The sequence below is a fragment of the Mustelus asterias genome, chromosome 1, assembly GCF_964213995.1.
Source record: "Mustelus asterias chromosome 1, sMusAst1.hap1.1, whole genome shotgun sequence".
Taxonomy (NCBI): domain Eukaryota; kingdom Metazoa; phylum Chordata; class Chondrichthyes; order Carcharhiniformes; family Triakidae; genus Mustelus; species Mustelus asterias.
In genome coordinates, this window is record NC_135801.1 from 25,377,091 (window position 1) to 25,389,707 (window position 12,617).

At 46.7% G+C, this 12,617-nt stretch overlaps 1 protein-coding gene across 2 annotated transcripts; it reads right to left on the reverse strand.

The window, feature by feature from the left end:
- Positions 1 to 900: 900 nt before the first annotated feature.
- pcdh18a (protocadherin 18a) lies at positions 901 to 12,155 on the reverse strand. 2 transcript variants are annotated; one of them, XM_078210384.1, is made up of 5 exons: positions 10,949 to 12,155; positions 7,632 to 10,840; positions 4,879 to 4,967; positions 4,620 to 4,786; positions 901 to 2,487 (listed from the first exon to the last, which is right to left on the reverse strand). In XM_078210384.1, exons 2-5 carry the CDS (start codon positions 10,179 to 10,181, stop codon positions 1,835 to 1,837), a joined length of 3,459 nt encoding a protein of 1,152 aa, XP_078066510.1. In that variant the 5' UTR covers positions 10,182 to 10,840; positions 10,949 to 12,155; the 3' UTR covers positions 901 to 1,834. The 2 variants fall into 2 exon arrangements, with proteins under 2 accessions (XP_078066510.1, XP_078066501.1); XM_078210375.1 differs by having other exon boundaries at positions 7,632 to 12,155.
- Between the last annotated feature and the right edge of the window lie 462 nt (positions 12,156 to 12,617).

Consider the following 12,617-nt stretch of genomic DNA (forward strand, 5'->3'; position numbering starts at 1 on the left):
ATGTTACACTTATGGCAGGATATCCTACCCAGCACAATGACCAACTCTTACTATCTACATGACAATGCTTGTCCAGCTCCTGCTGCAGGCTGCTAAAACAATCATCTACGCTTTCACACTCAGCTATTTCTGTCCTTTCACTTTTCACCCTCCATAATTAATTATAAGTTGATCCAATGCTCTAATGCCCATATCCTAATCTATATCACATCCTGCTTTCCCATCATGCTTGTACTCACTGACCTACATTGGCTCTCAGTCCACTCACACCTACAATTTAACATTTTTATTCTCATGTTCAAATCCTTTCATGACCTCATCCCTCTATATCTCCATAACCTCCACCAGAACTCTGCACTTATTTAACTTTGGTCTCTTTTACACACCCTTTTTCTATCATCGGTGGCCATTTCAGCTCTCTCCACCCAAACTCTGGCATTCCTTCCATAAACTTCTATTATTCAGTTACACTTTAAACCCTATCTCATAGACCAAGCTATTAACCATTACATCACCTGTGGCGTGGTGTAACTTTTTATTGGATTATTTCTGTTTAGCACTTAGGGACATTCTCCTGTTGCAGGCACTATTGCAAAATGAAAATTGTTGTTCTTGTGGTTTAGTGAATGGAAATCCCAATAACACATATCCACACCCATTAACTCAGAATAAAACCAGTTAAATGTAAGACTGTTCCATATGCAAGATTGGTTCCAGAAATGACACAATCAGATAACCAATGTAATTCTCATTTGAATTTTTAAAAAATCTGCTCTTTACCATTTAAATTGTTTGAATGCCATAAAAACCAAATACATGTCATTAATGGCAATTTAATGCTGATTGTAACTCTCAACTAGTCATAAAATCAAGAGTGAATTATGTGACCATCCATATTGGTGAACACCAATTGTACAGCAAGTGCCTCTTTAATGTATCATTAGCACAATCTAAAATCTACACTCTTAAATAGTACAAAATGAATAATATGGATCACTTTTGGAAAGAAAAATCCAGGCAAAGTTCCAAATATCAGGTACTGTGTATACACTCGAATTTATCAGGGAATGTATGGGTATCCTTTTCAAGTTACAATACAATATCACAGAATACATTTGTATTCGAAGTTTCTGTTTTCTAGCAGACATACTAACGTAACCAAAGCTACAGTAAAGTACAGCTGCTGTGGTGTAGACAACCAGTGCAAAACTGGGGTCACCCATGTCAGCATAAATCAATCTCAACTTCTTTAAACTAGGAATGATACTGAGTTGCCCCAGTGTCAACTGACAGGAATAGAAAACATTATGCAAAGTGCCCTAGGACACCACAAATGAGGTAAGCAAACAGTAACAACTACATACAAAACAGTGACATTATACAAATAACAATTAAATAATAATGTGTTGAGAGTGTTAATTAACTCTACACCCTGCGGTGCCCTCTGGTTGTGGAAGAGGACTCGAGGACAAATTGGAATTGTATAGATTAAAATGTGATGCAAAATAGTGCCATTCTCGTTATCAATTAACTAATTAGCAAGTTAAAATGTATCTTGCTGCACCAAGAATTTATTTAAAATTCCTTTTTTAATGAAAAGAATGAAGGTAGAATATAAAAATAAGTTTTATTTGAAAAATATATAAATAGAATACAAAATGTATTTTTAAAATACGAACATAATTACACTTAAATTGGTATACTTAATGTGAAAATATAACTGTATTCAAAGTCAAAGACACATTTACTTGATAAATGCAAATCGTTGGCAATGACTCTCCTGTCTTCCAGTTTCCAGAAAAAAGGAAGAGGAAAAAAAAGTACACAACCAATTTTAGCTCTGCCGAACATCTTGTAAAAGTTTGTTAATTTCTGCTACAAGTTCACTGGCATCGATGAGTTCATGTTTACTCTCGCGCTTACTGGGAGCAAGTTGGTTGAGAACATTATCAAATTCATCTTCTTCATAATTTTCTGGGATTTCCTCCATGGCAGGCAACCATTTAGAGATAGGTGGGGGGTTTATGTGATTAATAGGAGGTATACCAACACTGTTCACCGGATTCTGAAAATGGGTGCTTGCTGCCCAAGCTGCCACCCCTTGTGGATAGGGAGCTGGCTTTGCTGCCAGATGTCCTTTTTTATTCTCCAAAGAACTTACACTGCCAACGCCACTGCATTCTGCATAGATGTCCATTTGTGGAGGCAGCAGTCTTTGGAAAACACTGTTCATTTCTGACAAGAGGGACGAAGTCCCCAGATCCTCTGTCTCCTCGTTCTGGGACTCTTTGCCGAAGGTTAAAAAGCTTTTTTTCTTCTCACTGGAATCTGAAGAGTCGCCGTCATCTTCCTGCAGCTGCTGCGTATCTTCACCAGGAATAAACATGTTGCTCCTGTAGTCAGCAGAAACACCTGAAGACAAAGGAGGCATCCAGCACTGATCAGAGTGGCCCAGTACTTTGCATTCATCTGTGCACAACTTCATTGCTGCAAAACAAAAACCATCATTCACAAAACAATCCATCACGGAGATCACTGGCATCAGAGCATTTGATGTTCTAATCACTTTTCCCACAACTCCATCACTCATGGGATAGAATGGCATCGGGGCTGTTACTGGACTAGTGGTCCAGAGGCCTGGACTAATCATTCAGAGACATGCATTCAAATCATACTGAGACAGCTGGACTCAAATAATTAAATAAAACCTGGAATTTTAAAAACTATCAGTAATGATCAAAATTATTGTAAAGCCCATTTGGTTCACTAAATAATACTATTCAGGGAATGAAATTTGTCATCTTTATACGGTTTGACCAATACATGACTCCAGACCGACAGCAATGGGGCTGACTCTGAACTGCCCTCTGAAATGGCCATTCATTTGTATTTACATTTTCAAAGGTAATTAGGGATAGGTGATAAATGCTGGCCTTATTAATGAAATTCACGTCTCACGAATGAATAAAAAACAAAATTATTTGTAGGTCAGATCGAAATGCAAACTGTTAAGTTTTCTCAGAGGCAGGAATTAGTGTTCAGTTTCCACTAGTAAAAATTGATGAGCTTGTCAATACAGCACAGTAAAATACTATAAAAGTGCAAAGCTTATAAACCGCAGCATGTTCAATAGCAAGGCTAACAGGAAAACATTGTAACATGTGCTATCAATAATGTTTATTTATGTGATGTAATTTTTGTTCTATTATCATTGTTTTCTTTACTTCATCCAAGCTCTTTCTTGAAGTAATACCAAGCAGCTTTGGAAACTGCAAAATATACTACACACGTGGGATCCTTTTTTGAGCAGGCCTCTTGCTTCAACAAAGATTAAGACTCCATGCACAAAATTTGTATTGGACTCTCCACAAGTTACTTATTTGCAGTTGATATTGCTGCTAAAAATGGGAATCCGAATTTATCTTGCACACTGAGCAAACTTAGCATTTTGGTTCTTTTGCATCTTTTGGTTAAACATTGTACGTGTATTAAATAGGAAATTTAAAAAAAAGATGTGCTCCAGAATTACAACCAGAGTACAGAGAGAGAAGTGATTATGCTGTACTCCCAAAGTAGAAGCCAAGCTCAGAGGGAAGTTTGCTCATTGACGGGTCCAAACATCAGAATTCTCCAACCCATGCTACTGCTGAGCACAGCTTCTAGCTTAGAGGCAGACATCATAGAATCACCGTGAAGTCTCTTCATTTCCAGAGGGTCTGTGTCAAATGAGCTTTGAAAATTTCAATACAACTCTGGGTGGGCTCAAGGCCAAAGCATGAAACAATTACTCAACAACTTACATAATTTGGAAACTAAAATAATCACTCAAATTGGAGTTAATCTCCAGTGAGGATAGAGATTCATCTCGCAGTTAATTTATTTGTTTTGACCCAAGATTACTTGATGTTGCCACAAGGTGCAAAAAGCAAAACGAAAACCATTGTTCCCTGTCTTTGATCAGCATAGTAAGAAGTCTCACAACACCAGGTTAAAGTCCAACAGGTTTATTTGGTAGCAAATACCATAAGCTTTCGGAGCACAGCTCCTTCGTCAGATGGGAGTGGTCTCTGTTCTCCAACAGAGCACAGACACAGAAATCAAGTTACAGAATACTAATTAGAATGCAAATCTCTACAGCCAGCCAGGTCTTAAAGGTACAGACAATGTGGGTGGAGGGAGCATTCAACACAGGTTAAAGTGATGTGTATTGTCTCCAGACAGAACAGCTAGTGAGATTCTACAAGCCGAGGAGGCAAGCTGTGGGGATTACTGATAATGTGACATAAATCCAACTTCCCGGTTTAGGCCATCCTCATGTGGCTGTAGAGATTTGCATTCTAATTAGTATTCTGTAACTTGATTTGTGTGTCTGTGCACTGTTGGAGAACAGATATCCACCCCATCTGACGAAGGAGCTGTGCTCCGAAAGCTTATGGTATTTGCTACCAAATAAACCTGTTGGACTTTAACCTAGTGTTGTGAGACTTCTTACTGTGCTTACCCCAGTCCAACGCCGGCATCTCCACATTTTGATCAGCATGACAACAAACCACATCATCAACAACCAATAGTTGTTTTTACTGTGAATGTTAAGCAATATGATTAGGAACATGACTGACCTGGATGAAATCGATGGCTGTCGGTGACAAAGAGGTCACTGAAACCTTCCCCGAGAAGCCTGTCAATGGGAGAATCTCTACCCAAATCGTAGTCACTATCTCCGGCTTCACTGTCACCTCTACCACTGTCCTTCAGGCTGAATTTGTCCATATCTTGAAGAGCATATCTACAAAGTGCAAATGATACATTAGAACCATATTGTAAGAACGTGCATATCTGAAAAGACAGGAAATAAATTCAACAGGTTTCTTTTCTTACCTGTAACTTCTGGAATATTTGTTCCCTCGAAAATTTGGCCTTGGTTGATACTGGCCTTGATGCAGCATACTCAACAGCTGAGAAACTTGCTAAACATAACAGAGAGAGAGAACAATATTTACTCTTCGGAAAAAACAAAATCCAACAGCTACTGCAATAATTTTCTGACACACAGGAGATTAATTTCCACAAGAGTTGTTCCCAATCGTCTGCCATGGTTTCAGTGGAAGGACTGTGGAGACTGTAAACACAGCTTACATTATTTTTCCAGGATTTTCATGGATCTTCACTGAAGGTATAGTGAGTCAGTGAAATTCATCATTTATAATCTGTGCATTTACTTCTCTGCTCCATTCAAGGACAGAAACAAGTGACATCAATTATAAGAATATTATAGATTTTTAAAGCATTTCAGCCAGCGTTGAATTGTAATGCATTACATCTTGGATAGGGCAATAACATGTATAAATCAATCATATAATTCACTCACACTGAGGAATTCCAATTAACCTCTTAAGAGGTTGGAACCCTTAGCCTTATCAATCCAACAGTAAAATGATTGGATACTGCAGATATCAATAACTGGTCTAATTTATAGATGTTGGGCAGTTCGTTATGGCCAGGTCAGTCAGATATTTTCACAAAAACGTCCATTTCAATATGTACGTGTTATCAAAAAGACTGACAAGATCCATGGGCATGCTTACTTTATGCAATCTCATTAGGAATTTACTAGCTTTTCAATTACAAAAATTCTTACTTCCCATTACAGATATAGTTTGATAGAATATTATAAGCTGTTTGATAGAATAGTATAAACTGTTTTACTTAACTGATTTCTGGTTCCAATTTTGAAAAAAAATCAGGAGCAAGTTAAATATTGTAAATCGTAACTCAACTGGGTGATACACGGAAGTTAAAAACCCAGATCAAGGGAAGGTGGATGTTTGAGCCGAGCACTTGCTACCAAAGGTTTTAAGTATTCAAGTTCCGATCAACGCAATCTCTGCAGCTCAGTGAAAATTGTTGTGCATAAATATATACATGTCTTCACTGAATTGTTGAGACACAGAAGTGAGAATATTAGTGGTACTTTAAAAATAAACATTTGCATGAGCAATGGGTGATGGAGGTGTAGAACTAGATAAGAAAGAAAAGGTAAGGTATTGAGCTCTGTGCTCAACTAATTATTTGTTTGAAAACTGTTGAAATGTGTTTTTGTAACCTTCCTAAGGCACTTGAAGGCCCTTCATTCAGTTATGCTTCTCTGAGGAATGGTCACCTTCTGACACATCACTCAAGCAGCCATTCTTCATTGGGACTGGACAGTGGGTGATGATAGGCGACTTGATCTCACTGGATATCAGACATGCCCTTAGCAAGTGTTTACCAGATACATACACACCCACGCTTCCAGCACAGTTCACAGGAGGGCAATCAAAAGCAAAATTTTACTCCCTTTGAACTCAGACATGCTGAAGTTAATTGGGGCATTCCTACCAAGGATTCCACTTAGATGAACTAATACAGCATAAATAAGGGATTAAGCCAAAAAGTGCCTAAACTCCAACCAGCTGAACCATTGAGCAGACCCATATTTCCACACTTTAAAAGCGAAAATGCATTTCCAGAAAACTAAATGAGGTATGAACGATACATAGAAAGCTGTATTTTAAAGTTTCTTAACACAAAGAAAGTACAGACTAGAATATGGTAGAAGCTAGAGAGAAACTATGACAAACTACTTCACTTGTATACATTCTGTCGCTGGCTCAATAGAGAATGGGAGATCCATCCCATACAACCATATTAATTGTCTGGAATTACAAACTGGATGAACCATTAAAAAAATTAAAATAGCTAATAGCTACTGCAATTATTTTCTGACACACAGGAGTGGTTAGCATTACTGCCTCACAGTGCCAGAGACCCAGGTTCGATTCCCAGCTTGGGTCAATGTCTGCGGAGTCTGCACATTCTCCCCACGTGGTTTTACTACGGGTGCTCCAGTTTCCTACCACAGTCCGAAAGATGAGCCGGTTAGGCCTCTTTTTAGGTAATGAATGATGATACATTCCACTGCGAAACATTTTGGCGATCGCATGTTTGACCAACGTTATTCGTTACGTTTAAAGCAAATTAAGTGAATATCTGACGGTGGGGGAATTTGAACCCACTTCTCCACAAATAGCGCTTTCCTCAATTTAGTGTCCCAGAATTCTCATCAGTGACCTCTTTTTAGGGTAATTTAAATCATGTAAATTTCCCTTACCCTTAATGAACAAAATATTAATAACATTCTGGCATGGCTTTGAACTAGGGACCTTTCGTGTGTGAGGTGAATGCAATCACCATTACACTACAGAAACTGCTGGCCAACATCAGAAGTGTTTGCTACCAGAGCTGGTCTCATTGTCTATGCTAAATTCTCCTTCAGTGTACCTGAACAGGTGCCAGAGTGTGGCGACTGGAGAATTTTCACAGTAACTTTGTTGTGGTGTTAATGTAAGCCTACTTGTGACATTAATAAATAAACTTTAAACAGGCAGCTGAGTGCAGCGACTAGGATTTTTTTTTAAAACAATAACTTCATTGCAATGTTAATGTAAGCCTACTGGTGACACGAAGTAAACTTTAAACAGGTGCTGGAGTGTGGCGACTAGGGGATTTTAACAGTAACTTCATTGCAGTGTTAATATGCACTAATAAACTTCATATTTTAAAGAAAGACTCTCAATAGTCAAGGTGCTCACCTCAACAGGTGGAGAGGTGTGTGTGAGCTCCAGGGAGAAGTTCTCGGGTAAATGGTTGGAGGACAAGGTGACCAAGCTGTTGAGAGACTGGCGGCTGCGGTTGGTCTGGCGGCTGCTGCACATGCGAGGCCGGTCCATCCCCGAGAGGGTGGGCGAGGAGGAAGGGGAGGCCCGGTGTTGGGATCTGAGGGGCAAGGTGCCGGTGGACGTGTGGACCAGGGTGATGTCCCCTTTGTGGATCTGGCGAGAGGGCCGCTTGGGGTGGTGCTGGTAGGTGGACTCTGCCAGGCGGCAGTTGTAGGAGCGGGTGTCCTTCTTGTCCCGGTTGCAGCGGGTGGCGAAGGTGGCCATGATGACGAGCAGGAGGGCACAAATCAGCCCCAGGGAGATGATGATGATCATGGAGTCGTCCAGGGTGCTCTGCTCCTGGGGCTGGGGCGGCTCCTCGGGTAGGAGGAGGACTGTGAAGGCAGCCACCGTGCTGAGGCTGGGCGTCCCTTTATCCTGCAGGGCGACGAGCAGGTCCCAGTGCTGACCGGGGGCCAAGGTGCGGTTGGTGTAGACGTCGCAGGTGCCGGGCTCCACCATGAAGGGGCCGCCGCCCTCCACGATGCTGCAGGTGAACTCGCCGTTGAGGCCGGCGTCCGGGTCCAGGGCGGCGATGGTGGTGAGCAGCTGGCGGGGGCGGCTGCCGGCCGCCAGGCTGAGCTGGGCCGAGCCGTTGCGCAGGCGGGGCTGGAGGACGGCGGGCGGGTTGTCGTTCTGGTCGAGCACGGTGAGCAGCACGCTGGCGTTGGCGGCCAGCTGCGGGCGGCCGCCGTCGCGGGCCTGCACGGTGAAGGCGATGGCGTCCACCTCCTCGCGGTCGAAGGCGCGCAGGGCGTACAGGGCGCCGGTGGACGGCTCGATGGTCAGGTAGGTGGTGACGGCCCCCCGGCCGCCGGGCACGGCCCCCTCCAGCAGGGTGTAGGTGACCCGGCCGTTCTCGGCCTGGTCGGGGTCCGAGGCCGACATGAGGCCCAGGAAGAGGCCGGGCGGGTTGTTCTCGGCCACCGACAGCAGGCGGCGGCGTCCGCCGCCGGCGGGCGGCGCGAAGCGCGGCGGGTTGTCGTTGCGGTCGCTCAGCCGCACGGTGAGGGAGCGCACGGTGCTGAGGCCGGGGCTGCCGGCGTCGCGGGCCACCAGCTGCAGGCGGTAGCGGGCCTGCAGCTCCCGGTCCAGGCTGCCGTTGGTCTGGATGACGAAGTTGCTGGGCCCGGTCTGCTGGAGGTCGAAGGGGGCGCCGCCGCGGAGGGTGCAGCTCACCCGGCCGTTGGGGCCGGAGTCGCGGTCCTGGACGCGCACCAGGGCCACGAAGGTGCGGGGCGGGACGCCCTCGGGGACCGAGGCCACGGGGCCGGCCTCCTCCCCCTCATCGTCGTCGTCGCTCAGCGCCTCCTCCGCCAGTCCTCCAGCGCCACCGCCCCCCAGCGGCACCGGCGTGATTGTCACCTCGGGCGCGTTGTCGTTGACATCCAGCACCCGCACCACGATCTTGCAGTGCGCCGGCACCGAGTTGGGGCCCAGGTCCTGGGCCTGCACGTCGATCTCGTAGCTCTGGCTCAGCTCGAAGTCGAGCGGCCGCCGCAGCGTGAGGCGGCCCGAGTCGGCGTCCAGCTCGAAGGTGTCGAGCAGCCGGGCGGACGGGTGGCTGCCGAACGAGTAGCGCACCCGCCCGTTGCTGCCCTGGTCGGGGTCGCTGGCGTTGAGGCGCAGCAGCAGCGAGCCGGCCGCCGTGTCCTCGGGCAGCCGCAGGCTGTAGGCGGGCCGCTCGAAGGCCGGGCTGTTGTCGTTCGAGTCGGCCACGCTGATGAGCAGCAGCGCGGTGCCGCTGCGGGCCGGCCGCCCGCCGTCCCAGGCCGTCAGGCGCAGCTGGTAGGCGGCCTGGCGCTCCCGGTCGAGGCGCCGCAGCAGCAGCAGCTCGGCGCTGCGGGCGCCGTCGGTGCCCAGGCGGACCTCCAGCGCGAAGTGCGGCTCCGGGCTGAGCGAGTAGCCGCGCAGCGAGTTGTCGCCCGCGTCCGGGTCGGCGGCGCCGTCCAGCGGGAATCTCGCCCCCACCGCCGCGCTCTCCGAGATCTCCAGCGGGATGCGGGCGCGGGGGAAGTGCGGCGGGTTGTCGTTCACGTCCCGCACCTCCACCTCCACCTGGATCAGCTGCAGCTGCTCGGTGGGCAGGGTGATCACGTCGAAGGTCAGGCGGCAGGGACCGGCCCGCCGGCACAGCCGCTCCCGGTCCAGCCGCGCCGCCACGCTCAGCTCGCCGTCCTCCTCCCGCAGCCGCAGCAGCGAGCCGTTGAGCCGCGGCATCAGCCGGAAGCGCCGGGAGGACGGGTGCAGCTGGCCGGCCAGCGTCTCCGACAGGCGGCCGATCACCGTGCCCACCGGCTGCTCCTCGTCCACCGTGTACTTGGCCGTGATGCCCGCCGCCGCCTGGCACGCCCAGCCGCCGAGCAACAGCCACAGCCAGAAAGCCCGGCGGCGCCTCGCCACCTCTCCCTGCACTCTCCCCATCGCCTGCTTCTCCAGACCCGCCGGCGAACTTTGGTTGGCTTGGCTGGCTGGCTCTGCAAACTCTTCTGGCACTCTGCTATCAAAAGTTAAACTCTTGCTTGTCCAGTCCTCCACTCAGTACAACTCGGGACACATTTGATGCCTAAGTTAAACTCTTGTTGTCGATTCTTCCCCCAATCACAGTCACACACACATTTGATGTCCAAATTAAACTCTTGCTTGTCGATTCTATCCCACTCAGTCACACTCTGGGCACATTTGGATTTTGACAGCAAAGACAAAAAGCAGCCTTCATGTAAACAAAAATGAAAGTCTTCCCGTTATCACTTCTTTCCGTCGGGAGAGGCAATTCTGTAGAAGAATGTCGCTGCAGTTTAAAATTGAGCAGTGTTGAGACGAGGAAGGAAAGTGGGGTCTGTTTCCCCCACCCACCCCTTCTTTGTTTTGCAAGAGTCAGCTGCGCACACTGGTCAGAAAGTTTGAGGGACTGGCTGATTGCCTCTTGTCTGTTTTTGGTTTGTTTTTTGCCTCCCCTGGTGCTGCACTCAGTCGCCTTGCTCCCTCACTCTGTATCTAGCTCAGTTGTCTTCTCTCTTTCTCTGCATCCAGCTCAGTCGTCTTGTCCTCTTTCTCTCTCTCTTTGCATCCAGTTCAGAAGCCTTGTCCCCTTTCACTCTGTATCCAGTTCAGGAGCTTGTCTCCTTTCTCTCTCTCTGCATCCAGCTCAGAAGCCTTGTCCCCTTTCACTCTGTATCCAGTTCAGAAGCCTTGTCCCCTTTCTCTCTCTGCATCCAGCTCAGAAGCCTTGCCCCCTCTCTCTGCATCCAGCTCCCACACACAAAAACTTTTGGCCAACTCGCTCAAACTTTCCCAAAAGGCGCGTGCCGCCAGGCCGGGCCAGCCAATCAAAACCCTCCTCCCCCAAATCCCGGCGGCCAATCACAGCCCCCGCCCACCAGCGAGGGGTGTGGTCCGACCACGCCTATTGGCTCCCGCCCGCCAGCTCGCAACAATGTCAGAGAATTGGGCTACTTTCCATTGACAACTTTTGTCTCTCCCTTTATACCATAGGACCCAACATCAGCATAAACTACCTTTCTTTAATTTTAATTCCCCCCCACATCCTGGCTACTACTTTTTTCCTTCACCTACAGTCCCTCCACCGAACTATAAATCTCTCTCTGTAATATTCCATTCGAAGTTACTTATTTTGCTGGTTATTTCCTGCTCCTCTTACCATCAATTTCCACTCGATCTCACTGGCTCTGTAGATACTGAGCGACTTGGAGTCCCCTTTCTACGACCAGCCCACTGGCAAATCTATTTTCCACTTTTTATTCCCCCTAACTTCATTACGTTTTCCTGAAGACATGCCATTTATTCAGTTTCCCCCCCTTAATTACTAATCTTTCCCAGATCAGATCCAAAGGGTTGTTTCTGAATACGCGTTTGTTTTCAAGTTTCCTTCGATTAGTCAGTAAACTTGTCCGGGGCAAGGAGGGAGAGAAGAAAAACTCCAGCCGTCATCTGGCACGGAATACAGCTCTACTTTTATTTCTACTCCTCGTGAAGACGGGCAAATTATTTTTTTTAATCCCAATTGTCATTTTTGTTTTGCAAAAATGGAACAAATTGCAACTGTCGCTCAAAAAACCGTGTCCCTATGAAATGGATTGCACGCCGTGTAGCTGTGTCTTATTTGCCATTCACGTGCAGCGAGTTCTCCAGCATAAACGCTTACACGAAAATCTGCCACGGTGTACATCGATTAAATCTGGCTTGCAATCTAAACACCTGCAATTGTGACAAAATAATCTTTATTGCAACAAAAAGAAACTAAAGTTTCATCAACCATCTGCATTAGCTTGTTTTGCGCTTTTTATTATTTGGTATAATCCCCTTTTCTCTGCTTTCTATGGTTCTCCAAACCTCAACTGTCCCTCGTTCTCTCCGAGTTGGTCTCTTTTTTTTGTTGTGTTACGCTGGGAAAGGGAGGGAGGGGGTGGGTTTAAAGTCACTAAGGAGATTCCAGACAGACGTGAGAGCGAAGCACAGACTCTCGGCTTTCTCCTGCGCGCAAATGCCTTTTAAAAGCTATTACTGATCCTCCATACAAGCAGCGTGGTGTGGAAAATCACGGATAAAAGAAGGGTGCCTCATGAATGTATTTAGTAATAGGTCACGCCAGTGGGCATTCTACCCCCATGAATACTGTTTTACAACTTAGCGGCCTTTTCATAACTTATCTGCGAATTAGCATCCTATATAAGGAGAAAAAGCAAACACGAGCAACTGCAGCTTTGGGAGCCCTCGGCCATCTGGCACAAATCTCCAACAATCGACCCAATAATTACATCAATTCAGCTTTAGCGGTGGGGGAAAAAAAAAACCTCCCTCCATAAACACCGATAAGGGCAGGTTACCTCCGCTCAAAGA

What these genes read in the sequence shown, in the direction of transcription:
- pcdh18a (XM_078210384.1), bottom strand. Translation starts at nt 10,181, where the DNA reads ATGGGGAGAGTGCAGGGAGAGGTGGCGAGGCGCCGCCGGGCTTTCTGG. An exon ending in ACACCTCTCCACCTGTTGAG is followed by an intron (nt 4,968 to 7,631) that starts GTGAGCACCTTG and finishes TGTTATGTTTAG; the next exon opens with CAAGTTTCTCAGCTGTTGAG. An exon ending in CAGCCATCGATTTCATCCAG is followed by an intron (nt 2,488 to 4,619) that starts GTCAGTCATGTT and finishes TTTGTTTTGCAG; the next exon opens with CAATGAAGTTGTGCACAGAT.